The sequence below is a fragment of the Trachypithecus francoisi genome, unplaced genomic scaffold (genome assembly GCF_009764315.1).
Source record: "Trachypithecus francoisi isolate TF-2019V2 unplaced genomic scaffold, Tfra_2.0 Lachesis_group5, whole genome shotgun sequence".
In the NCBI taxonomy this organism is placed as follows: Eukaryota; Metazoa; Chordata; class Mammalia; order Primates; family Cercopithecidae; genus Trachypithecus; species Trachypithecus francoisi.
Window position 1 is genome coordinate 134,034,648 of NW_022681470.1, and position 23,926 is coordinate 134,058,573.

General features: G+C 49.8%; 1 protein-coding gene across 1 annotated transcript in view; it reads right to left on the reverse strand.

Moving 5' to 3' along the window:
- AP1M1 (adaptor related protein complex 1 subunit mu 1) overlaps positions 1-23,926 on the reverse strand; it is a 38,129-nt gene that overhangs the window by 12,548 nt on the left and 1,655 nt on the right. Inside the window, exons 2-5 of the mRNA XM_033199762.1 lie at positions 19,262-19,418; positions 16,768-16,835; positions 15,061-15,191; positions 14,039-14,186 (exon numbers count right to left, since the gene is read on the reverse strand). Coding sequence (XP_033055653.1) covers positions 14,039-14,186; positions 15,061-15,191; positions 16,768-16,835; positions 19,262-19,418 — 504 coding nt within the window. The remainder of the gene's footprint in view (positions 1-14,038; positions 14,187-15,060; positions 15,192-16,767; positions 16,836-19,261; positions 19,419-23,926) is intronic.

Consider the following 23,926-nt stretch of genomic DNA (forward strand, 5'->3'; position numbering starts at 1 on the left):
AGCCTAGGCAACAGAGTAAGACCCTATCTCAAAAAAAAAAAAAAAAAAAAGAGAGAGAGAGAGAAGAATCAAATGGAGAAATTTTAGAACTAAAAAATAGAATAACTGAAATAAACAACTTGCTCGATGGACTTAATAGCAGAATGGAGGCCAGGTACAGTGGCTCATGCCTGTAACCCCAGCACTTTGGGAGACGAGGTGGGAAGATCATTTGCCCCAGGAGTTTGAGATCAGCCAGGGCAACACAGCAAGACCCTCATCTCTACAATTTTTTTTTTTTAATTAGCCAGGCTTGGTGGTACACACCTGTAGTCCCAGCTACTCAGGAGGCTGAAGCAGAAGGATCACTTGAGCCTGGGAGGTTGGGGCTACAGTGAACCATGCTTGCTCCATGGCTCTCCAGCCTGAATGACAGAGTGAGACCCTATCTTGAAAAAAAAAAAAAAAAAAGCAGAATGGAGACAAATAGGAAAGGGCCAATGGACCTGTGAACTTAAAGACAGATCAATGTAAATTGTCCAATCTAACAGAGAGAAGAAAAGACAGAATAAAATAAGCAGCCTCGGGGACACATGAGACAATAACCAAAGGTCTTTCATGTCACTGGCATCCTGAAGGAAGAGTAAAATGACAAAAACATATCTGGGGGCCAGGTGTGGTGGCTCACGCCTGTAATCCCAGCACTTTGGGAGGCCAAGGCAGGTGGATCTCCTGAGGTTGGGAGCTCAAGACCAGCCTGATCAACATGGAGAAACCCCATCTCTACTAAAAATACAAAATTAGCCAGGTGTGGTGGCACATGCCTGTAATCCCAGCTACTCAGGAGGCTGGGGCAGGAGAATTACTTTGTAGAAAGCAAAGAAGTTCCCTTTCAAAGTTTCCCTTCTTATTAAAGAATAAATTGTAAGTGTTAGAAATAATGTACATTCTATGTCCTTGTACTTTAACCAAAATATTTGTTTTAGACATAAGAGGTGTTAGATATAAGGGAATGAGTACATTCTATGTCCCTGTACTTTAACCAAGATATTTGTTTTTGATGTGAGAGATGTTAGATACAAGGGAATGAGCACATTCTATGTCCTTGTACTGTAACCAAGATATTTGTTTTTGACGTAAGAGATGTTAGATACAAGGGAATAAGCACATTCTATGTCCTTGTACTTTAACCAAAATGTTTGTTTAAGACATAAGGATGTTAGATGTAAGGGAATGAGTACATTCTGTCCTTGCACTTTAACCAAGATATTTATTTTAGATGTATGGGATGTTAGATATAAGGGAATGAGTCAACTTCCTCTTTTTCCTTTGTTCTCCCTTGCCTTTACCTATTTAGGAAAGTTTTAAGTTATTAGCCAGTCAGGTTTAGCTTAGATTGTGAGGTCTGGCTCTAGCCAATGGAGACAGGACACAGCAGCAGGGACAAGCTGCGTAAGGGATAAAAATGGCTTCCCTCCTTTGTTCAGGTGTGCTCTCGCCATTGTTCCATCTGCAAGGAGCACCCTTTCTGCAAAAAGTAAATTTGCCTTGTTGAGAAAACTTTTTGTCTGAATGCTGATCTTTCCTTGCAGTACTGAGGAACAAGCATTCTGTTTCTGAATAAACATTTTACTTATAACAGCTTAAACCCAGGAGGCAGAGGTTGCAGTGAGCCAAGATTGTGCCACTGTACTCCAGGCTGGGCAACAAGAATGAAACTCTGTCTCAAAAAAACAAAACAAAACAAAAAAACAAAAAACTGTATTTGAGGAAACAATGACTGAAAACTTCCCAATTTGATGAAAGACATAAACTTACAGATCCAAGAAGCTGAACAGATCCCAAATGGTAGAAACACAAAGATATGCACACCTCATCTAACTGCTGAAACTAAAGGCAAAGAAAAATCTGGAAAGCAGCCAGAGGACAATAACACATCACTTATATGGGAATAAAGATTTGGGGGACTGTGGATTTCTCACCAGAAATGATGGATGCCAGAAGGAAGTGGCATAACATATTGAAGTGCTAAACAAAAACCGTCAATTCATAAGTCCATATCCAGTGAAAATGGCCTTCAGGGATAAAGGTAAAATATAAAGACATTCTTAAACGAAAACCAAGGGAATCTGTAGCCAGTAGACCTCTTCTACAAGAATGGCTTTTTAAAAAAACCTTTTTAGGGCTGGGTACGGTGGCTCACGCCTGTAATCCCAGCACTTTGGGAGGCTGGGGTGAGCAGATCACTTGAGTTCAGGAGTTTGTGACCAGCCCAGCCAACAAGGTGAAATCCTGTCTCTACTAAAAATACAAAAATTACCCAGGCGTGGTGGTGCATGCCTGTAATCTTATCTACATGGGAGGCTGAGGCTGAAGAATCGCTTGAACCCGGGAGGCAGAGGTTGTGGTGAGCTGAAATCGTGCCACTGCGCTCCAGCCTGGGTGACAGAGAGAGACTGTCTCAAAAACAAAAACAAAAACAAAAACAAAAACTAGCCGGGCATGGAGGCACATGGCTGTAGTCCCAGCTACTCGGGAGACTGAGGCGGGATGATCACTTGAGTCAAAGTGTAGTGAGCTGTGATCACGCTACTGACCTCCAGTCTGGGCAACAGAGCAAAACCCTGTCTCAAAAAAAAAAACCACTTTTTTTTTTTTTAATTCATGGTTAAAAGCATTTTGTAAAATAAATCTCCAGGCTTGGACAGTTTCAGTGGTGAATTCTAACAAATGTTTAAAGAAGGCCAGGTGCGGTGGCTCAAGACTGTAATCCCAGCACTTTGGGAGGCCGAAACGGGCGGATCACGAGGTCTGGAGATCGAGACCATCCTGGCTAACATGGTGAAACCCCGTCTCTACTAAAAACGACAAAAAACTAGCCGGGCGAGGTGGTGGGCGCCTGTAGTCCCAGCTACTCGGGAGGCTGAGGCAGGAGAATAGCGTAAACCCGGGAGGCGGAGCTTGCAGTGAGCTGAGATCCGGCCACTGCACTCTAGCCTGGGCAGCAGAGCGAGACTCCGTCTCAAAAAAAAAAAAAAAATGTTTAAAGAATTAACATGGATTCTATAAAATGTCTTCCAGAAAACAGAAGAGGAAAAAACACTTCCTCCATTACCTTGATACCCAAACCAGATAAAAACATTACAAAAAGAGAAAATTACAAACCAGTATCTCTTATGAGCGTAGATCCAAAAATCTCCAACAAAATACCAGCAAAGGAAATCCACCAATACATAAAAAGAATACAGGTTAGGCATTCCTAACTCAAAAATCCCAAATCCAAAATGCTCCAAAATCCAAAACTTTTGAGCCCTGACACGATGTCAAAAGTGGAAGATTCCATACTCAACTTCATGTGACAGGTTGCAGTCAAAATGCAGGTACACAATGCAGTTTATTCAGCATCCCCAAGGGAAAAGTAAAATTACCTTCAGGCTATGTGCATAAGGTGTATATAAAACATAAATGAGGCTGGGTGCAGTGGCTCATGCCTGTAATCCCAGCACTTTAGGAGGCTGAGGCAGGCGGATCACCTGAGGTCAGGAGTTCAAGACCAGCCTGGCCAACATGGTGAAACCCCGTCTCTACTAAAAATACAAAAATTAGCTGGGTGTGGTGGCAGATGCCTGTAATCCCAGCTACATGGGAGACTGAGGCAGGAGAATCACTTGAACCCAGGAGGCACAGGTTGCAGTGAGCTGAGATTGTGCCATTGCACTCCAGCCTGGGCAACAAGAGTGAAATTTCATCTCAAAAACAAAAAACAAAAAACCATAAATGAATTTCATTTTTGGACCTGCGTCCCAGCCCCAAGATATCTCATGATGCATATGCAAATATTCCAAAATCCAAAGAAATCTGAAATCCAAAATACTTCTGCTCCCAAGCATTTGTATAAGGGATACTCAACCTATAATACACCATGACCAATGAGATTTTATTCCAGGAATGCAACACTGGTTCAATAATCAGAAAGCAGTCAGTGGAATACACCATACTAACAACCTAAAGAACAAAACTCATGTGATCACATCAATTGATGCAGAAAAAGAACGGAACAAAATACAACACCCACGCACGATTAAAAAAAAAAACCAAACTGTTAGCGAACTAGCAATAAAAGGGAACTTCCTCAAGGTGAAAAAGAACACCTACAAGAAACCTACAGCTAACATCCTAGTTGGTGGCAAAAGACTTGAGGGTCTCCCTCTAAGATCAGGAACAAAGCAAGAATGTCTGCTCTCACCACTCGCATTCAACGTTGTGCTGGAAGTCTCAGTGAGGAAAGATGTAAAGCAAAAGAGATAAAAGGAGCTTCCAGAGAGCTGAACATGTGGAGGTTCCTGGAGGGTGGCGTGCCCAGAGAGGGCAAGGAAGTTCTGGGTCCCTTCCCCGTATACCTCACTTATCCAAAGAGGGGTTCATGGGAACCCTAACTTGAAGCTGTTTAAAGACTTTATCTAGATTTTGCTCCTGCTCCAAGACGGCCAACTAGATGCAGCCAGGAGAAAGAAACCTCTCCCACTAAGGGACAGGGACACTGAGGACAGGTGCACTCCCAGACTCCTAGATCTTCAGAGGAAAGGCCCTGAGAGTGGATGGAGGGAAGACACAGAGGCTGAAGGGAAGACAGAGGAGGAGGCTGGGAACCCTGCACAGGGTTACTGTGCACCAGGAATCGTTCCTGGCTCCCAGTGACTCCTGTGAAGGGGGTGAGTTGAACTAGCAAGGGGCAACCCACTCTCGCCATGGCCTCTGGAATCCTGGCAGGAGGGACCCCTTGACCACCACTGCCAGCTGCGTTGGCAGGGGAAGCTACTCAAAGAAGTGGTAGTAGGCCGGGCGCGGTGGCTCAAGCCTGTAATCCCAGCACTTTGGGAGGCTGAGACGGGCGGATCACGAGGTCAGGAGATCGAGACCATCCTGGCTAACACGGTGAAACCCCGTCTCTACTAAAAAAAAAATACACACACACACACACAAAAAACTAGCCGGGCGAGGTGGCAGGCGCCTGTAGTCCCAGCTACTCGGGAGGCTGAGGCAGGAGAATGGCGTAAACCCGGGAGGCGGAGCTTGCAGTAAGCTGAGATCCGGCCATTGCACTCCAGCCTGGGTAACAGAGCGAGAATCCGTCTCAAAAAAAAAAAAAAAAAAAAGTGGTAGTGATGCAGGGCAGGTGAGCCCCAAAACTGAGACAGCCCAGGAGGGTTCTTGGCTTCACCCAGGAAAGAACTCAAGGGCGAGCCAGTGGTGATAAACAGAACTTTTAGTAAAACAGACACATGCACAGCAGCAGAGGCACTGCTCCCTGTGAAGTGGGGCTACCCCACGGGCAGCACGCCCAGAGCAGCAGCTCAGAGGCAGCTCTGCAGTCACATTTATACTGACTTTTAATTATATGCAAATTAAGGGACAGTTTATAAAGAAATTTCTGGAATGTAGGTGGTAGCTTCTGGGTTGTTGGGTCATTGCCATGAAAAGGGACAGTAACTTCCAAGTGTTGCCATGGCAGTGGTAAACTGACAGCAGACTGTGGGGTGGGTCTTATGGGGAGGCGCTTCTGCCCTGACCTGTTTTAGCTAGTCCTCAATTTGGTCTGGTGTGAAGCCTCACCTCCTACGTCGAGTTCTGCCTCCTACCTCAGTCGGGGCAGAACTCCAGCCTGAGCCAGGCCAGGGGGTTTGATGCAGAAACCCCCTGCATCAAAGGTGGAGCACAGCTAGGACGTCCATCCCCTAGGCTTGACTTGCTCTCACAGGAGACTTTAGCCCCAGGGGAACTGTCAGACCTGAACTCTCTAGGGTAGTCTTGCCCATCAGATGGGGCTGGTCGGACCTGAGCAACCCTCAGTCTGCTGGCCTCTCCTGCGGCCCCAGCCTGGCCAAGCCTGCTTGCAGTACAATCCCCAGGTACCTCCTGGGGCAGCATCAGAGCTCCTGCACTGGCAGACTATACCTGAACGGGGAGTACTCCTGCACAGCGGCCCCATGGACACACTAGCCCGCCTGAGCTCTGCTCCCACTGAAGCCTCCCCCGTGTGGTTTTGCCTGCAGGCTCTTGCCCACAGCCACCCTCAATATCGTTTTGCTGGTTGTGTGTGTGGGTGGACCTAGCCCACCCTTCCCCAACAGCATGCCTGTGTGTGCACCCTGCTGTGCCACTGGTTGCCAGCGTAAGTGCACCCCAGCCCCCCATTCTCCTCTCCCACCACCATTGTTGTCAGAGTGTTGGCAGCATAGAGCCTGCCAGCCCCACCCCTGCCAGTGCCCCACCCACGCTGGGCCTCCCGCAGGAAACTAGGCAGAGAAAACAGTGGACCTACATGCAGCCCTGAGCAGCCACTGCTGCCAGTGTGAACATGCACAAAGGGCACACACAGTCCTGCATCCACCAGTGTCCTGCCCCCATGCTAACCCTACCGTTGGCACCAACGAACAGGCGCACAGTTGCCAGCGTGGCTCCTGCCACCACCCCAACCACACTGCCACCACTGCTGCTGCTACAAATGCCCTCCCAGAGGCTGGCTCCCTGACATTCACTAGCACCCTGTCACAGCCGATGAGCATGCACCCCGCCGTGCTGCTGCTGGCACATGCAAACAAGGACAGATCCCGCTGCCACCACCCTACGAAGTGCTTTGCCTGGCACCACCCATTGGAGTGTTGTGACCAGTTGTCTGGGAGCAGCGTGGTCCCTCCAGCAGAGCAGGTTTCTAACCTGAAGGAGCCAGAGATCAAAGCCAGGGCTGGATACCAGTTCTCCAGAGTTAGAGCACGCAGTTCAGGAGTCCTGAACTGAGCCTTGGTCCCCTAAAATTGTCCAATAATGAAGCCATCCAACTGAACCCACCTTATACACAATCAAACCCCCAGGGTCATCAAATAGGATAAAGGAAAAAGAAACCCATTCAAAAGACAGCAACTTCCAAGACTGAAGGAATATCAGCCCACAAAAATGAGAAAGAACCAGCACAAGGACTCTTGACAACTCAAATAACCAGCGTATCCTCTTTCCTCCAAACGACTGCAGCAGTTCTCCAGCAAGAGTTCTTAACTAGGTTGAGATGGCTGAAATGACAGAAATAGACTTCAGAATATGGATAGGAACAAAGATCATTGAGATTCAGGAGAACATTGAAATCCAATCTAAGGAGGCTAAGAATTATAATACAACAGTATATGAGCTAGCAGACAAAATAGCCAGGATAGGAAAGGATGTAACTGACCTGATACAGCTGAAAAACACAGTACAAGAATTTAACAATGTAATCACAAGTATTAACAGTAGTATAGACCAAGTTGAGGAAAGAATCTCAGAGCTTGAAGACTGGCTTTCTGAAATAAGACAGTCAGATAAGAATAGAGAAAAAATAATGAAAAGGAATGGACAAAGCCTCCGAGAAACATGGGATTAAAAGAGACCAAATTTACAACTCACTGGTATCCCTGAAAGAGAAGGGGAAAAGGAAGCAACTTGGAAAACGTATTTCAGGATACCATCCGTGAGAATTTCCTCAGTCTAGCTAGAGAGGCCCATATTCAAAATCAGGGAATGCAGAGAACCCCTGCAAAATACTTCCCAAGATCATCCCCAAAATATGTAATCATCAGATTGTCCAGGGTCAAAATGAAAGAAGCTAGAGAGACACAGCAGGTCACCTACAAAGGGAAGCCCATCAGACTAACAGTGGACCTCTCAGCAGAAACCCTACAAGCCAGAAGAGATTGGGGGCCTATATTAAACACCCATTTTTTTGAGATGGAGTCTCATTCTGTGGCCCAGGCTGGAATGCAGGGGTGGGATCTCCGCAGCTCACTGCAACCTCTGCCTCCCAGGTTCAAGCAATTCTGCCTCAGCCTCCGAAGTAGCTGGGACTACAGGCGTGTACCACCACGTGCAGCTAATTTTTGTATTTTTAGTAAAGACCGTGTTTCACCATGTTGGTCAGGCTGGTCTTGAACTCCTGACCTCAGGTGATCCCCCTGCATGAGCCTCCCAAAGTGCTGGGATTACAGGTGTGAGCCACCACTCCTGGCCAATATATTAAACATTCTTAAAGAAATTCCAGTCCAGAATTTCACATCTGGCCAAACTAAGCTTCATAAGCAAAGGAGAAATGAGATCATTTTCAAGTCAGGTGTGCTGGCTCACACCTGTAATCTCACACTTTAGGAGGCTGAGGTGGGTGGAACGCCTGAATCCAGGAGTTTGAGACTAGCCTGGGAAACATGGCAAAACCCCATCTCTACAAAAAATATATAAATTAGCTGGGTGTGGTGGTACCTGCCTATAGTCCCAGGTACTTGGTAGGCTGAAGCCAGAGAATAGCTTGTGCCAGGGAGGTAGAGGTTGCAGTGAGCCATGATCATGCCACTGCACTCCAGTATGAGCAACAGAATGAGACCCTGTCTCAAAAAAAAAAAAAAAAAAAAAAAAGAAGAAGAAAAAAAGATCCTTTCAGACAAGCAAATGCTGAGGGAATTTGTTACCAGCAGACCTGCCTTACCTGTTTCAGAAGCACTAAATATGAAAAGAAGGCTGGGTGTGGTGGCTCCTTCCTGTAATCCCAGCACTTTGGGAGGCTGAGGTAGGCGAATCCCCTGAGGTGAGGAGTTCGACACCAGCCTGGCCAACATGGTGTAACCCCGTATCTACTAAAAATACAAAAATTAGCTGGGCATGGTGGTGGGTACCTGTAATCCCAGCTACTTAAGAGGCTAAGGCAGGAGAATAGTTTGAGCTGGGAAGGCAGAGGTTGCAGTGAACAGAGATCATGCCATTGCACTCCAGCCTGGGTGACAGGGCAAGACTCCATCTCAAAAACAAAACCAAACCAAACCAAACCAAACAAAATAAAATAAAATAAAATAAAATCAGCCGGGTGCACTGACTCACGCCTGTAATCCCAGCACTTTAGGAGGCCAAGGCAGGTGGATCACGAGGTCAGGAGATGGAGACCATCCTGGCTAACACAGTGAAACCCTGTCTCTACTAAAAATACAAAAACAAAATTAGCCAGGCATGGTGGCATGTGCCTGTAGTCCCAGCTACTGGGGAGACTGAGGCAGGAGAATCACTTGAACCTGGGAAGCAGAGGTTGCAGTGAGCTGAGATCATGCCATTGCACTCCAGCCTGGGCTATGCAGCAAGACTCCATCTCAAAAAAAAAAAAAAAGAAAGAAAGAAAGAAAAGGCCATTACCAGCCACTACAAAAACACACTTAAGTATACAGACAAGTGACACTATAGAGCAACCACACAAACAAGTCAGCATAACGAACAGCTAACAACACAATGACAGGATCAAATACACACATATCAATACTAACCTTGAATGTAAATGGGCTAAATGCCCCAATTGAAAGGCACAGAGTGGCAAGAGCTGGATAAAGAAGTAAGACCAAATGATATGCTGCCTTTAAGACACTCATCTTGGCTGGGCACAGTGGCTCATGCCTGTAATATCCCAGCACTTTGGGAGGCTGAGGCAGGTGGATCACTTGAGGTCAGGAGTTCAAGATCAGCATGGCCAACATGGTGAAATCCCGTCTCTACTAAAAATACAAAAGTTAGCCAGGTGTGGTGGCGCATGCCTGTAATCCCAACTACTCAGGAGGCTGAGGCAGGAGAATTGCTTGAACCTGGGGGGCAGAGGTTGCAGTGAGCCGAGATTGCACCACTGCACTCCAGCCTGGGCAACACAGCAAGACTCTGCCTCAAAAGGAAAAAAAAAAAAAAAGACCCATCTCAGATGCAATAACCCCCATAGACTCAAAATGGAGAAAAGTCTACCAAGCAAATAGAAAACAGACAGAAGCAGAGTAGCAATCTTAATTTCAGACAAAACAGACTTTAAGCCAACAAAGATAGAAAAAAGACAAAGAAGGGCATTGCATAACAGGGGATTCAATTCAACAAGATCCAACTATCCTAAATAAATATGCAGCCAACAGGAGCACCCAGATTCATAAAGCAAGTTCTTAGAGACCTACAAGGAGACTCAGACTCCCACACAATATCAATGGAAGACTTCAACACCCCACTGACAGTATTAGACAGATCACCGCGGCAGAAAAATTAACAAAGATATCCAAGACCTTAACTCAGCACTGGATCAACTGAACCTGACAGATATCTACAGAACTCTCCACCCAAAAACAAGCGAACATATCTGATCTGTACATGGCATATACTCTAAAAACAACCACGCAATTGGACATAAAACAACCCTCAGCAAATGCAAAAGAACCAAAAGCATACCAGCCACTCTCTCAGACCACAAATCAATAAAAACAGAATTCAAAACGAAGAAAATCGCTCAAAGCCATACAATTACATGGAAATTAAACAACTTGCTCCCGAATGACTTTTGGGTAAATAATGAAATTAAGGCAGATGTCAAGAAATTATTTGAAACGAATGAGAACAAAGACACAACAGACCAGAATCTCTGGGACACAGCTAAGGCAGTGTTAAGAGAAATTTACAGCACTACATGCCCACATCAAAAAGTTGGAAAGATCTCAAATTAACAACCTAACATCACAACTAAAAGAACTCATGAAGCAAAAGCCTCCACCTCTAAAGCTAGCAGAAGACAAGAAATAACCAAAATCACAGCTGAACTGAAGAAGACTGAGACACAAAAACACCATTCAAAACATCAAGTAAGCCAGGAGCTGGTGTTTTAAAAAATGAGTAAGATACACAGGCTGCTAGTTAGACTAATAACAAAAAAAATCCAAATAAATACAATTAGAAACGAAAAAGGGGATATTACCATTGATCCCACAGAAATACAAATAACCCTCAGAGACTATTATTAACACTTCTATGCACACTAACCAGAAAATCTAGAAGAAATGGATAATTTCCTGGACACATATACCCTTTCAAGATGGAACCAGGAAGAAACTGAATCTCTGAACAGACCAATAATGAGCTCCAAAATTGAATCAGTAATAAATAGCCTACCCACCAAAAAAAGCCCTGGACTAGATGGATTCACAGCTGAATTCTATCAGATGTACAAAGAAGAGCTGGTACCATTCCTGCTGGAATGATTCCAAAAAAAATTGAGGAGGAGGGACTCCTCCTCAACTCATTGTGTGAGGCCAGCATCATCCTGATATCAAAACCTGGCAGAGATGCAACAACAAAAAAACTTCAGGCCAATATCCTTTATGAACATTGATGCAAAAATCCTCAACAAAATACTAGCAAACTGAATCCAGCAGTACATCAAAAAGCTAATCCACCACAAACAAGAAGGCTTTTTTATCCCTGGGATTCAAGGTTGGTTCAATATATGCAAACCAATAAACATGATTCATCACATAAACTGAACTAAAGGCAAAAACTACATGATCATCTCAATAGATGCCGAAAAGGCTTTCGATAAAATTCAACATCTCTTCATGTTAAAAACTCTCAACAAACTAGGGTTTTTTGGGTTTTTGTTTTTGTTTTTGTTTTGGAGACAGGGTCTTGCTCTGTCGCCCAGGCTGAAGTGTGCAGTGGCACAATCTGGACTCACTGCAACCTCCGCCTCTGGCGCTCAAGTGATCCTCCCACCTCAGCCACCCGAGTAGCTGGGATCACAGGCACACATCACCACACCTGGCTAATTTTCCTATTTTTAGTATAGCGTGAGCTACCATGCCCAGCCAACAAACTAGGTTTTGAAGGAACATACCTAAAATAATAAGAGCCATCTACGACAAATCCACAGCCAACATCATACTGAATGGGCAAAAGCTGGAAGCATTCCCCTTGAAAACCGGCATAAGACAAAGATGCCCTCTCTCACCACTCATATTCAATATAGTATTGGGGGCCAGGCAGGGTGGCTGACTCCTGTAATCCCAACACTTTGCGAGGCTGAGGCAGGCAGATCACCTGAGGTCAGGAGTTCAATACCACCCTGGCCAACATGGTATAACCCTGTTTCTACTAAAAATACAAAAATTAGCTGGGCACAGTGGCATGCGCCTGTAATCCCAGCTACCTGGGAGGCTGAGGCTGGAGAATCACTTGAACCCGGGAGGCGGAGGTTGCACTGAGCCAAGATCATGCAACTTGTATTACAGCCTGGGCTACAAAGTGAGACTCTGGCTAAAAACAAAAACAAAAACAAAAACACTACTAAGAGAATAAAAAGATAAGCTACAGACTGGGAGAAAATACTTGCAAATCACCTATCTGACAGAGGACTTCTATCTGGACATACAAAGAATTGTCAAGGCTCAACTATACAAAAATAATCCAATTTTAAAATGCTAAAAAGATGCACAGAGACACTTCTCCAAAGAGGATATACAGATGACAAAGAAACATGTAAAGCAATGCTCAACATTATTAGCCATTAAGAAAATGCAATAGGCCAGGTGCAGTAGCTCATACCTGTAATCCCAGCACTTTGGGAGGCGGAGGCAGGTGGATCACCTGAGGTCAGGAGTTCGAAACCAGCCTGGCCAACATGGTGAAACCCCATCTCTAGTAAAAATACAACAATGAGCCGGGCCTGGTGGTGGGCGCCTGTAATCCCAGCTACTCAGGAGGCTGAGGCAGGAGAATCACTTCAGCCTGGGAGGCAGAGGTTGCAGTGAGTGGAGATAGCGGCATTGCACTGCAGCCTGGGCGACAAGAGCGAGACTGCATCTCAAAAAAAAAAAACCACCCAACTATGCTGAGATACTACTACATACCTATTAGGATGACAAAAATAAAACTACTGACCAAGGATGTGGGGTCATCACAACCCTCATCCGCTGCTGGTGAGAATGCAAAACGGCAATGGTTTGGCAGTTTCTTATAAAGGTAAACATACACTTACCGTGTGACCCAGCCATCCCACTCCTGGGTATTTACCCTAGAGAGATGAAAACTTATGTCCACACATAAACCTGGACACGACATGTTTCTAGCAACTCTACTGACAATTGCCAAAGATTGGAAAACCACCCAAATGTCCTTCTGTGGTTCAGAACAGAAAATAAATACAAATAAATATAAAAGGGAACAGACCTTTGATACACAAAACAATTGGATTTGGATGAATCGCCAAGAATTAGAAGGAGTTAAAGAAGCTGGACTTGAGAGCTCATGACTGTATGACGCCATTCATACGACAATCTCAGAAAGACAGCTACAGTGACATATGATGCCGCTCGTGTGACAATCACAACACGATGAAGACTCCAGTGATGGAGAATAGATCGATGACGGCCAGGAAATGGGCAAGAGGGGAGCGTGGAGCTGCGAAGGGGCAACATGAGGAGGTTTTGAGGTTCTGTGTCTTGGGTGTGGTGATGGGTACACAAATCTGCACAAGCGCTAAAATTCATTTTCAAAATGTCAACTTTCCTCATAATTAAAAAAACCAAAAAAAAACAACAACAAATATATACAAAACAGTAACACTGAACGCAAAATCAAAACCCAAACGACAACAAAAAAATAAGTTGCAGGAGAACCACATCTTATGATCTCAGGTTTATAGAAAAACCAACATACTTGTTTCTGTCTATCTACAGAATGAGGCCCGAGAGGCTGATGGTGAATAAATCCTAATCTTTCTGATTATAGGAGCCCTTTGGTTTTTTTTTTTTTCTTTTTTCTGTACATGGTGACTGATAAGAGCCCTTCACTTTCTAATCTCATACCCTGCTTCTAATTTTTAAAAATAATGTGCATGTATGGATTCTCAGTCAGCATAAATGCTAATAAAGATAAAACAAGCTTTAGCCGAGCATGGTGGCGGGCGCCTGTAATCCCGGCTATCAGGAGGCTGAGGCAGGAGAATCGCCTGAACCTGGGAGGCGGAGGTTGCAGTGAGCCAAGATTGTGCCACTGCACTCCAGCCTGGGCAACAGAATGAGACTCAGTCTCAAAAAAAAGATACGACAAATTCACATTTCAATGAGTGGCCCAAACTGAATCCTACTATTTGTTACCACACAGAATGGCTCTTGGGGCTTTGCCAGTTTTAAAATGCTGTGTTTATTTCTATCATGGAGGAGATAAAACCCTACAGAAGGAGGAAAGAAACGAGGCCTACCAAGAGGTTGACAGACTCAATGACGTCCAGGAACACCTCATTCTTCCGATACTTGATGCCTTCGGACCGCCAGGACACCGCGTTGGTGACGGTGGCTGGGGGCCGCGGGGCCCCTGTTTCCAGCTTGTGGCCTTCCTGAGTGATGTACCTGTGGGGCCACATGCTCAGAATGAAGCAGGTGGCACCTGCACCAACGCCACAGCTTCTGGCACTGACATTTCGGCAGGGTCAGGGCGGGTGCAGGGCAGGTTCTGGCCACCTTGAAAACAGCCCCTGGATTTCAGCAGCTCCAGAAAAGGCAGCCTGTGGTTTCACCTGGGGCTGCTTCATACAGGAAAATCTTCACAATTTCCAAAAGCCAACATGCTCAAGTTATAGAGTCTAAAGTGCTCATTTTGGGGGGCCAAGAAGACCATGTTGGGGAGGAAAACAAAAAGTGTGTGTGAGCTGCTTCCCATCCCCGCTGAGCATGCGGATGGAACTGCCGCCTCGGAGCGTAACCCGGTGACCCCACCCGCTGAGGGAGCAGCAAGTGCAGTGGTTAGGAACACAGGCTTCTTGGGGAGTCTGTTTGCTTGACCCCCTGTAAAACGGGGAGACAGTAAATGGGGAGGCTATGAATCGAGTGACTGTGAAGTGCTGGGGCCTGGCCCCCAGGAAGCACTTAATTCACATGGCTTACTGTCTGAAGGGCAGGGTTCCAAAGAGGAGAGATTTCGATCACAGTCTCATTTTATGACAGTAAAAACAAAGGAGCTACCTTAGTAGCAAGGGACTGAGGGCATCCGTGCGGATGGAGAGTAAATACGAGGAGCAGGAAAAGCACTGTTACGTGGGGGTATAGAGGAGGAAACAAATTAAAACCACTAAGCAACTTAGTAAAAACCCGAATACAGCTGGAGGTGGAAGGCGGGTGGGGGACAACACGAACACAAATTTGCCCCTTCTGTTTCCACACCTGATGACATCGATGTCATGACACTGCCCAGGCCTGGCCCCAGGCCCCACCCCTGCCCACTCACTCCTGCAGGATCTTGCTGTCGGTGGTCTGGGGGTAGCCGAAGTCCATGAGCTCGTCCAGCAGCTCGTAGATGATAACAAAGTTGTCCCGGATGCTCTCCTCCTCCAGCTCCTTGAAGTACTCGGAAAACACCTGCGGCAGTGAGGGAGGGAGGGAGGGAGGGATGGGAGGCAGATCGTTGAGCAGACAGATGAGGAATGAATGAACGCTTGCACACATTCATTTGCCCACTAAGTCCTACCAACAGCCCACTTCCCAGGCTCGGTGGCGTGCTACAGGCCCTGGACCCAGGTAATGGGGCAGGAGGACAGCAGTGGCTGGCTGTGGGGTGGGACCAGTCTAGAGCTGCTACAGATGTCCCCGTTCTCTTCCCTGCCCAGACACTCCCAGGCAGGCAGCCCCTCCTGAGCGACTGTAACTGTCCTCCCTTCCTGAGTCTGGAGTGACTCAGGGGAGGACCTGATGAGCTACCATCTTCTCCATTTCAATAGAAAGCTCAGAAGGTTAAGGAAGGGACGCCAAAGAAGAGGGACTGTTAGAAGCACTTTTGCAGGCACGAATGCTGAAGGAAGGGGCGTCACTAAAGCAGAAAGGAACTGCCCAACCCTTGGGTGAGGACCTTCCCCTTTCCTCATCCCCCATCCTCTGATCTGCTGACCCCGCGCGCTTCAGGACTGTGATCGCCCGGCCTCTGCTTGGAAACCACAGGTATCACAGCCAGGCCCAGCCCCGCCTGTGACAGCACCACGGGTCCAGTGAAGGCAGCCCTTGGCCTGCACATGGGGCCTTCCCAGGTGACCCTCAGCTCCTTCCCCAAGCCCTCGCCGCCCAGGCTTGCCCCTGTTCCCCAACACAGGCGGCATCAGTGAGGGATGAAAGCTTTCCCAGGCCTAGCACAGGCCTCCTGGGTCCTATTCCCCACTTTCTTGAGCCCCAGAGCCCGCCTCAGCCAGGCTCATCCTCTCCGGGAAGCCAGCAGCAGCCTCCTCACTGGTCTCCAGGCTGCCTTCAAGTCCTCCTTCTGCTCAGCAGCCAGAGAGGCTGCTTTAGATCAAACCGTGTCTCGTCAGTCTCCTGCTTAAAGCACTCCACTACCTTTCATCAGAAGTGGAATGAAATCCACACTCTTGTATAATCTGCCCTCTTCTCAGGTGACCTCAGCCTCATACTCTGCCACAGGCATGCTGGCCTCCCTGGCCGCACCACACACACACCTGTCCCAGGACCTTTGCCCTGGCTGCTGTCTGCATCTCACTGGCAGCCTGGGCCTGGCGTGTCAGCTCTCTCCAAGGTGGGCCTCGGGCATCTGTGCCTTGAGAGCCCCCTGGGAGATTCTGAGCTGGCTCAGCTCTGCAGCTCTGCTGGTTATTCCAGCCCCATCAGCTGGTCACCCCACATCCTTCCAAAGCTGGCTGGGGGACTTGCTTGTCCCTTCCAGGGTCAGGGCACCCCTGCTCAGCCCCACCTTTTCCTGTTCACTTTCCTTTCTTCCCCAGGGTCAGGGAGCAACATGAGCTACAGAATTCCACAGGCATGGCGGGGGGGTTTGGGGCTCCCCTTTGCCACTTCCTGGGGTTCCAGCCCCAGCACTCCCTAGGGAGGCCATCTCTAAGGTGGCTATCTCTAAGGTGGCCAGGTATGGGGAGGTCCACAAGCAGAGCCAAGACAACTGCCACCCAAGCCCACGGCCCCTCTGAGCGAGACTCACCTGCACCACCTTATAGAGGAAGGAGAAGACCAGTGACACGCATGCATTCTTCTTGGATGTGGCAACCACTGCATGGTGGTCAGAGTTAAGGAGTATTCAGAGGCTGGGGCTGTTGCCTGGAAGATCCCAGTTCATGGAGGGACCTTCTAACCCTTACAACCCTCAGAGCTTTCCCTACTCCCACTCCCAGTCGTTTACTTGGCCTATGGTAGGCTACCAAGCTCCTGGTCCAAGCTACACCTGGGACACAGGAGTCACCAGAAAGACATGCTCCCAGGCCCCAGGGAGCACTCACTGAGATGGAGAATCACAGGGATGGCAGGTGGCACAGGGCATCTGTCCCAGTGGCTGGGTGAGGAGTTGCTCTGAGCAGGGAGGGAATGAGGCTCATTCCAGGAGCAGAAAGCAGGACACACTGGCCCTGCTCCTCCAAAGCTGACACCTCGTCACGACCCTGATGAGGTCCAGGGTCCCCTGGCCAGACTCTGCGGCAAGTAGCCAGGGCCAATTCTGGCTTCAGCCCTTCCTGTCTTTGGAAACATAAGCCTTGGCCCATGAAATAAACCTTTCTAGAGAAACCTCAATATTTCTCTCCTGTGTAATGGGGGCCTGGGAATGAACTCACCAAGGCAATGTATGTGAGATGTCTGGCACAGATGCTCCCTTCTACCACGGGAGCCAGCCCCTGCCTTCCAGCGTCAGTGTGTGCTGGGCGCTTCCTGTTCCTTTTTCCCTAATGGGCCCCCAGAGAAGGCTGGTTCTTCCTCTGTAGGCCCACGCACTGCACCCTGGACATCCCTGTTCACAGCATGTCTGTGCCGCCTGGCTTGTCTGCCCAGCGGTGAGCTCTAGGAGGGAGGGCGGGGCCTGCATCCTCTCTCTTCCCGCCTCACCCCAGTACAGCACAGGGCCCCAGGAAAGGGACGCTGGCCCAGTCAAACCAGCGCTGGCCTCCCTCCTGCTGCCTGGCAACGTGCCCTCCCCAGATGCTTTACAAGCAGGGGCAGTGGGTGCCTCTCAGCCACGGCCTTGCTGAGAACTGTCCCGGCTGGGGGTGAAAGGATGTCCACTCAGCCAGAGGGGTGAGCCCTCCCTGCCTCTTCCCTAGATGCCCAGGTGTGAAATGTGGGGGCCCAATCAGAAACTGATCTGATGGCTCCTGCTGAGCTCGGACCACAGCCACCTCACCCTCCTCTCAATACCTGGGCGGCTTCAGAGGACTGTCAGCTCCCTGGGTTAAAAGCCACCTAAGATCATCTTCAGAGCTATTCTCAGGGCCTTCCAGACCCAGGTGAAATATACACAGAGGCACACCACAGGGAGCCCTGGACCAGCACGGCCCACATGGGAATGTGCACACGAGTCACCAGGAACAGATCTTCCTACAATGCAGATTCTGACAGGGCAGGGCTGGGTGGAGCCCGGGATTCTGCATTTCCAAAGGGCTCCCAGGGGAGGTTCTGGCCCATTGGCCACACTGTACTGGCAAGGCCCCAAGTGTCTCCAAGAACACAGGAAAGGGCAGAGAGCCCATGTCTGCTGGGAGCAATGTGCACAAGTCAGCTCAACTGACCCGAATGGTCCTGCAGCGAGGGGTGGTTGTTCCCACCAAACTGTGGGAAGGTGAGGGATTCACCTCCACGAACTGCTGGAGCTGGGGCTCAAACTAGGCTGTGGGCTTCAAAGCAGGCCCTTCCACAGTAGTGTGGGTACTGAGATGGGCCTGCAGGTCTGCCCAAAGCCGTGGGGTGGCCAGTTAGACCTCCTGGATAGAAACTGGCTTGGCCAAGTCTCCCCATGGGCCCAAGGACAGGAAGGGTGGGGGGGCTCTGAGATCTGGGCAGGACTGTGAGGAGTCTCTCCCCTTCTCTGTACCCTACCACCCCTCCGTGGTCCAGGCCACTTCCCCTCCGACCTGCATGATGGCCCCAGCCTACTCCTCACCTACCCATGTCCTCTCCTGTCCCCACAGTCTTGCCCCACTCAGCAGCCAACCTCCAGAAGATGCACATCTAAAAGCCTCCAAAGACTTCCTGTCACATTTCAGATGATGTTCTTTGAGACCCCAGACCCCGTTGACCACTCCAGCCTCACTGCTGCCACACGCCCCCTCTCCAAGGCTCCAGCCACCCCAACTGCAGCTGCTGGAATGAGCCTTTCCCCTGCAGAGCCTTCACCCACGCCTAGTGCCTGCCTGCCCCTCCAGCTGGCAGAAGCCAGGCCTCCCTGCAGGCTTCCTCCAGGGTGTAACTTCCCTTCCTGGCCCCTGGGCCAAAGGAGTTCAAGTCACACCTTCTCCTCTCCCCACACCCATCACGCATGTCATCGTGCATTCTCTGCCTGTCTCTGCAGGCAGCAGGGAGCTCCGGGAGGGCTTAGCTGTGTCCAATGCTCCCGCTGTGCACAAACCAGTCCTGGTTGAAGGCGTGTGGATGTGCACACACACCAACACCCACACAGGAGTCTCCTGGGAGCTGCCTCAGTAAAGGGATACGATACAGGTTGTTGTGTTTGATCCACATGAAACGGACCCCCCCGTGGGCCAGGATGGGCGACAGCATCCCCTCCTCCTCCTTCTCCATCAGGATGGGCATGAAGTGCTCCACCTCCGACATGTCCACGTCGCCACGGTAGTTCCGGCAGATGAGCACCTGGGGTGGGGAAGGAAGAGGAACGATGCTTGCATTTTCAGTTCTACAATCCAGGGGCTTGGGGCAGGGGGTGAGATGCACCAGCCTGCTTCCCTATGGGGACTCCGGTCATGGCCCCTATCCGCAAAAGAGCAGGACTGGACGCCGTTCTGATCTCCATCCCCCAGGGAATTCCTGGAGAAGAACATCTCCCAGTGTGACCGTCCACAGGGGCCACTGCAGTTCTTTGCAGGGTGAGGGTAGAGGGGAACTCTGCGGCAAAGGTCCAGGACCGAATCATTCAAAGACATCAGGTTAAGTAATGCCTCACAAGCTCTCAACGCAGACCTTCTCAGAGCCTTTGCTGGGCCAACGCACCCTGTTCTCCCGCCCGTGTCAGGGCGCCCACTCCCGCTGAAGATTCGTATTGACTGAAGTCTACCGGCGGCCTGAAGAGAAGAAGCCCTCTTCCTGGTCTCTCTCTTTCATAGCCTGTGGGTCAGGATATTCAGCATCCAGAACCCCTGTCCACTGCTGACAGGAAAGGAAAATGGGACAGCTACTTTGGTGTAGTCTGGCAGTTTCTCAAAAAGTGAAACCCAGTGTTACCATACGATCCAGTCATTCCTCTCTCTGGTATTTTTTTTTTTTTTTTTTTTTTTGAGGCGGAGTCTCGCTCTGTCTCCCGGACTGGAGTGCAGTGGCCAGATCTCAGCTCACTGCAAGCTCCGCCTCCCGGGTTTACGCCATTCTCCTGCCTCAGCCTCCCGAGTAGCTGGGACTACAGGCGCCCGCCACCTCGCCCAGCTAGTTTTTGTATTTTTAGTAGAGACGGGGTTTCACCGTGTTAGCCAGGATGGTCTCGATCTCCTGACCTCGTGATCCACCCGTCTCGGCCTCCCAAAGTGCTGGGATTACAGGCTTGAGCCACCGCGCCCGGCCCTCTCTCTGGTATTTACCCAAGAGAAATGAAACCACATGACTGCACAAAGACTAGCACGAGAATGTTAACAGCAGCTTTAACTGAAACAGACCCAGACTAGAAACAACGCCGATGTCCTTCAGCAGGTGAACTAGAAACAAACTGTCCGTGCACAGCATGAGAAGCACGCCTCAGCAACGAAAGCGATCGGACTCCCGATATACGGGCGCATCAGACTCACTGTGCTGGCTGAGAGAAACCAGACAGATGAGCGCTCATCCTGTATGACTGCACGTGTATAAAAGCCTAGAAAATGGTGATGAAAAACACATCGGTGGCTGCCTAGGGATGGGGCTGGACAGCAAAAGGGCGTGAGGAAGCTTTCGGGGGCGATGGAATGTGTAGTTATGGCTTCCCACATGACTGAGCTCATCAAATTGTACACTTTAGGTAAGTGCAGGTTATTAATGCAAATTACATCTCATTAAAGAAAAAAAGGAGGTCGGAAGTTTTGCTAGCCTGGGCACGGCTGCGGTTGGAGATGCTGCCTGGAGCAGCTGCAGCTCTTGGGGCCTGCAGGACAGCCAGCTGCAGGACTCAGCAACGCGCTGAGAAGGCCATTGCGGCGCTGACCATCCTGGGAACCAACTGCCTCAGAACTTGGCATTTCATCACACGCTGCTTTTATTCTCTTAAGGAGAGACTGGGGGTGGTGGAGGGTGGCACTTTCCTTTCCTAGTGTCTCCTTCGTGGTCTGTGGGACTGATTGGAGGGAGGCAGGTGATGACGTGTTAAGGGACCAGCCCCTCCCTCTGCTGTCACTCTTGACCCCCTAGGTCCTTCCTCACAAAGGGTGACAGGGCTTTTCCTACACAGAAGCCAGATGGGGTCTCTCTCCCACTGTTGAATCGCCACCTACCCCAGCCTCCCCGGCACTGAGAACAAAGCCCGAGTCCGTCCCTGTGGCTCCCAAGGACCGGTATGGTCTGGCTCCTCACAGCCTCTCTGACGCCTCTCTGCCTGCGCTGCCCTGGTTCATTCCCCTCCAGCCTGGCCCCTTAGCTGGTCTCTGAGTGATCCACATCTGTTCCCACCTTGGGCCTTTGCCCTGACCTGGCTCTTCTCATTTCTCAAGCCTCAGCTCAAATGATACCTCCTCTGAGAGTCCTCCCAGCTGGGCGCAGTGGCTCACGCCTGTAATCCCAGCACTTTGGGAGGTCGAGGTGGGCGGATCACGAGGTCAGGAGTTTGAGACCAGCCTGATCAATATGGTGAAACCCCATCTCTATTAAAAATACAAAATTAGCCAGGTATGGTGGTGCACGACTGTAACCCCAGCTACTTGGGAGGCTAAGGCAGGAGAATCACTTGAACCCAGGAGGCAGAGGTTGCAGTGAGCTGAGGTTGTGCCATTGCACTCCAGCCTGGGTGACAGAACATAACTCTGTCTCAAAAAAAAAAAAAAAAAAAAAAAGAAGTCCTTCCTGCTTGCTCTGAGATCATGTCCCATCCCTCTGCACCCTGACCCCTGCTTTATCCCTATCACCTGCTGTGTTATACATTTATTTGTATCCTCGTCTATTGTCTGACATCCCCTGAGAACAGTGATGACTCCTGTCTCATTCACAGCTGTGTTCCAGCACCCAGAACGGGGCCTGGCCCATAGTAGGTGCTCAGTAAACATTTGTGGAGTGAATATGGGGGTGAGGAGAAAAAGGAAGCGAGGATAATGTCCAGGTCTCCAGTGCAGATGGCTGAATGGGTGATGGCATCACTGAGATGGAGAGAGAGCAGGTACAGGAAATGCATCTAGAGAAATGCTGAATTTGTGGTGGTGGCGGGACCTCCCCAGTGTCCCAGAGGCCAGTGGATCTCCAGAGAAGTGCTGTGGACAAAGTCGAGAGTCACCGGCCCATGGACATGAGTCGAAGCCCACCTGGGAAGAGTGACAGCGTGGGGAGGCACGCGTGGGCCCGAGCCGCTCCACAGCCCTGAGGAGGGCAGAAAAGGAGGAGAGCAGGCAGTGCGAGAAACAGGAGGAAAGCCCCCAGAGCGCGGCCTCCCGGAGGCGGAGGGGAGCGCTGAAGAGGAGGTGGTTAGTGGTGTAAGAAGCCAGCTAGATAAAGCGGAGGAGCTTCCTGCTAGGAGAGCTTCCTTCCAGCCCAGGGTGGCCACGCCGGTGTCCTCGGTGACCAGACACGTGGCCATGAATTTCTCAGTGTGCTTTATTTTTCATTAAATGCAGTGGGCTCACGAGGCTTACTTTGGAAACAGGAGGTCCGTGGGTTGTGGAATAAGAAAGGGCATCACGGTTGCAGAGGGAGGGAGGGAAGCCCACGGCTGCCTTGGGGAGCTTTCTGAAAGGCAGATCTCATCATGCCTCTCTGGGCTATGGTCTCCTCACGGTGGCTCCTTGTTGGAAATGAAGTGGTCCCCTTGGTCCCTCTCTCCCATCTCAGCATTAGCCAGGACTTCTGGTTCGGTGACCCCAGCAGGCTGCCCCATGCAATACCTCTTTTCCACCTGATAGTGCCTGATCACCTTCCAAACCCACTTCCGGCGTTGCCCTCTTCCAGGGAGCCTTTCATAACCACCTCCACCTTCCACTGGCTAAAGACGAGGTTGAGCAACTGCAGGACTTGGGACCTTGTTCCTGCCCCTGTGGCTGCCTGGATCCAACTGTGTGGTAATGTCTCTGCTTCTAGGGGACTCCCCTGCTAGACCAAGAGGCCTGGGAAAGCTAACATGGACCATGGGTGGTGCTGAGCCTGTCTCACGCATCTGCTCAGCAAATCTGCACAGTAACTCTATGAAAGCCTCTTTTGACCGGTGAGGAAAACGAGGCTCAGAGAGAAGGTGCCTGTCCCAGGTCACACAGCTGAGCAGCAGAGATGGGTTTTGAGCTCAGCCCGAACACCACAGCCACAGTGCCAATGGACACCCTATGCCTGGCACAGGACAGGGTGCATCCTAGGTGCTCATGAAATGTTTGCTGAAGGAATAAGCCAGCCAAGACAAGCAGCCTGCTGGCACTTCTGGGGAGGCAGTGGCCAGGGCGGAAGCAAGGCTCATGCCACCAGGACTCAGGGTACACTGCACACACCCAGCCCCTGGCATGCTCTAAGACGGGTGTCTTCCCTGCTTCCAAGAAGGTGGGGGAAGGAAACCCAGCACTGGATCTCACCAGTTATTGGCTTTGGTTGGCTTCCAGGGCAGGCACCCACTCAAGGGACTTCAGGAAAGTGTGGGGGTGGGGTGGGGCAGGAAGGGGCAGCCACTTCACCTCTTCACTCTCAGCTGCTTTAGGGCTCACCCCTGCCCGCCTCACCTAGGACCTGACACCCACGTTTGTTTCTCTCACTGATCAACGTTGGGTTTAACATTGTTGGACCAGTGCTTGTTGCTTCTACATGCAACAGGCCAGGCAGCCACTTGCCTTGCACCTGGGATGGACTTGGGAGAAGGCAGAGGACCATTTCTAAAAGGCGGGGACAATCCCTTCTTTAAGTTTTCTCAGATCCTCTGGGGAAGATGCCCGGGTTCTAGTTTATGTCCAGCTCCCTGGTATCTCAGGTCCATTTGTCACCCCTCCTTAGGGAAACCCTTT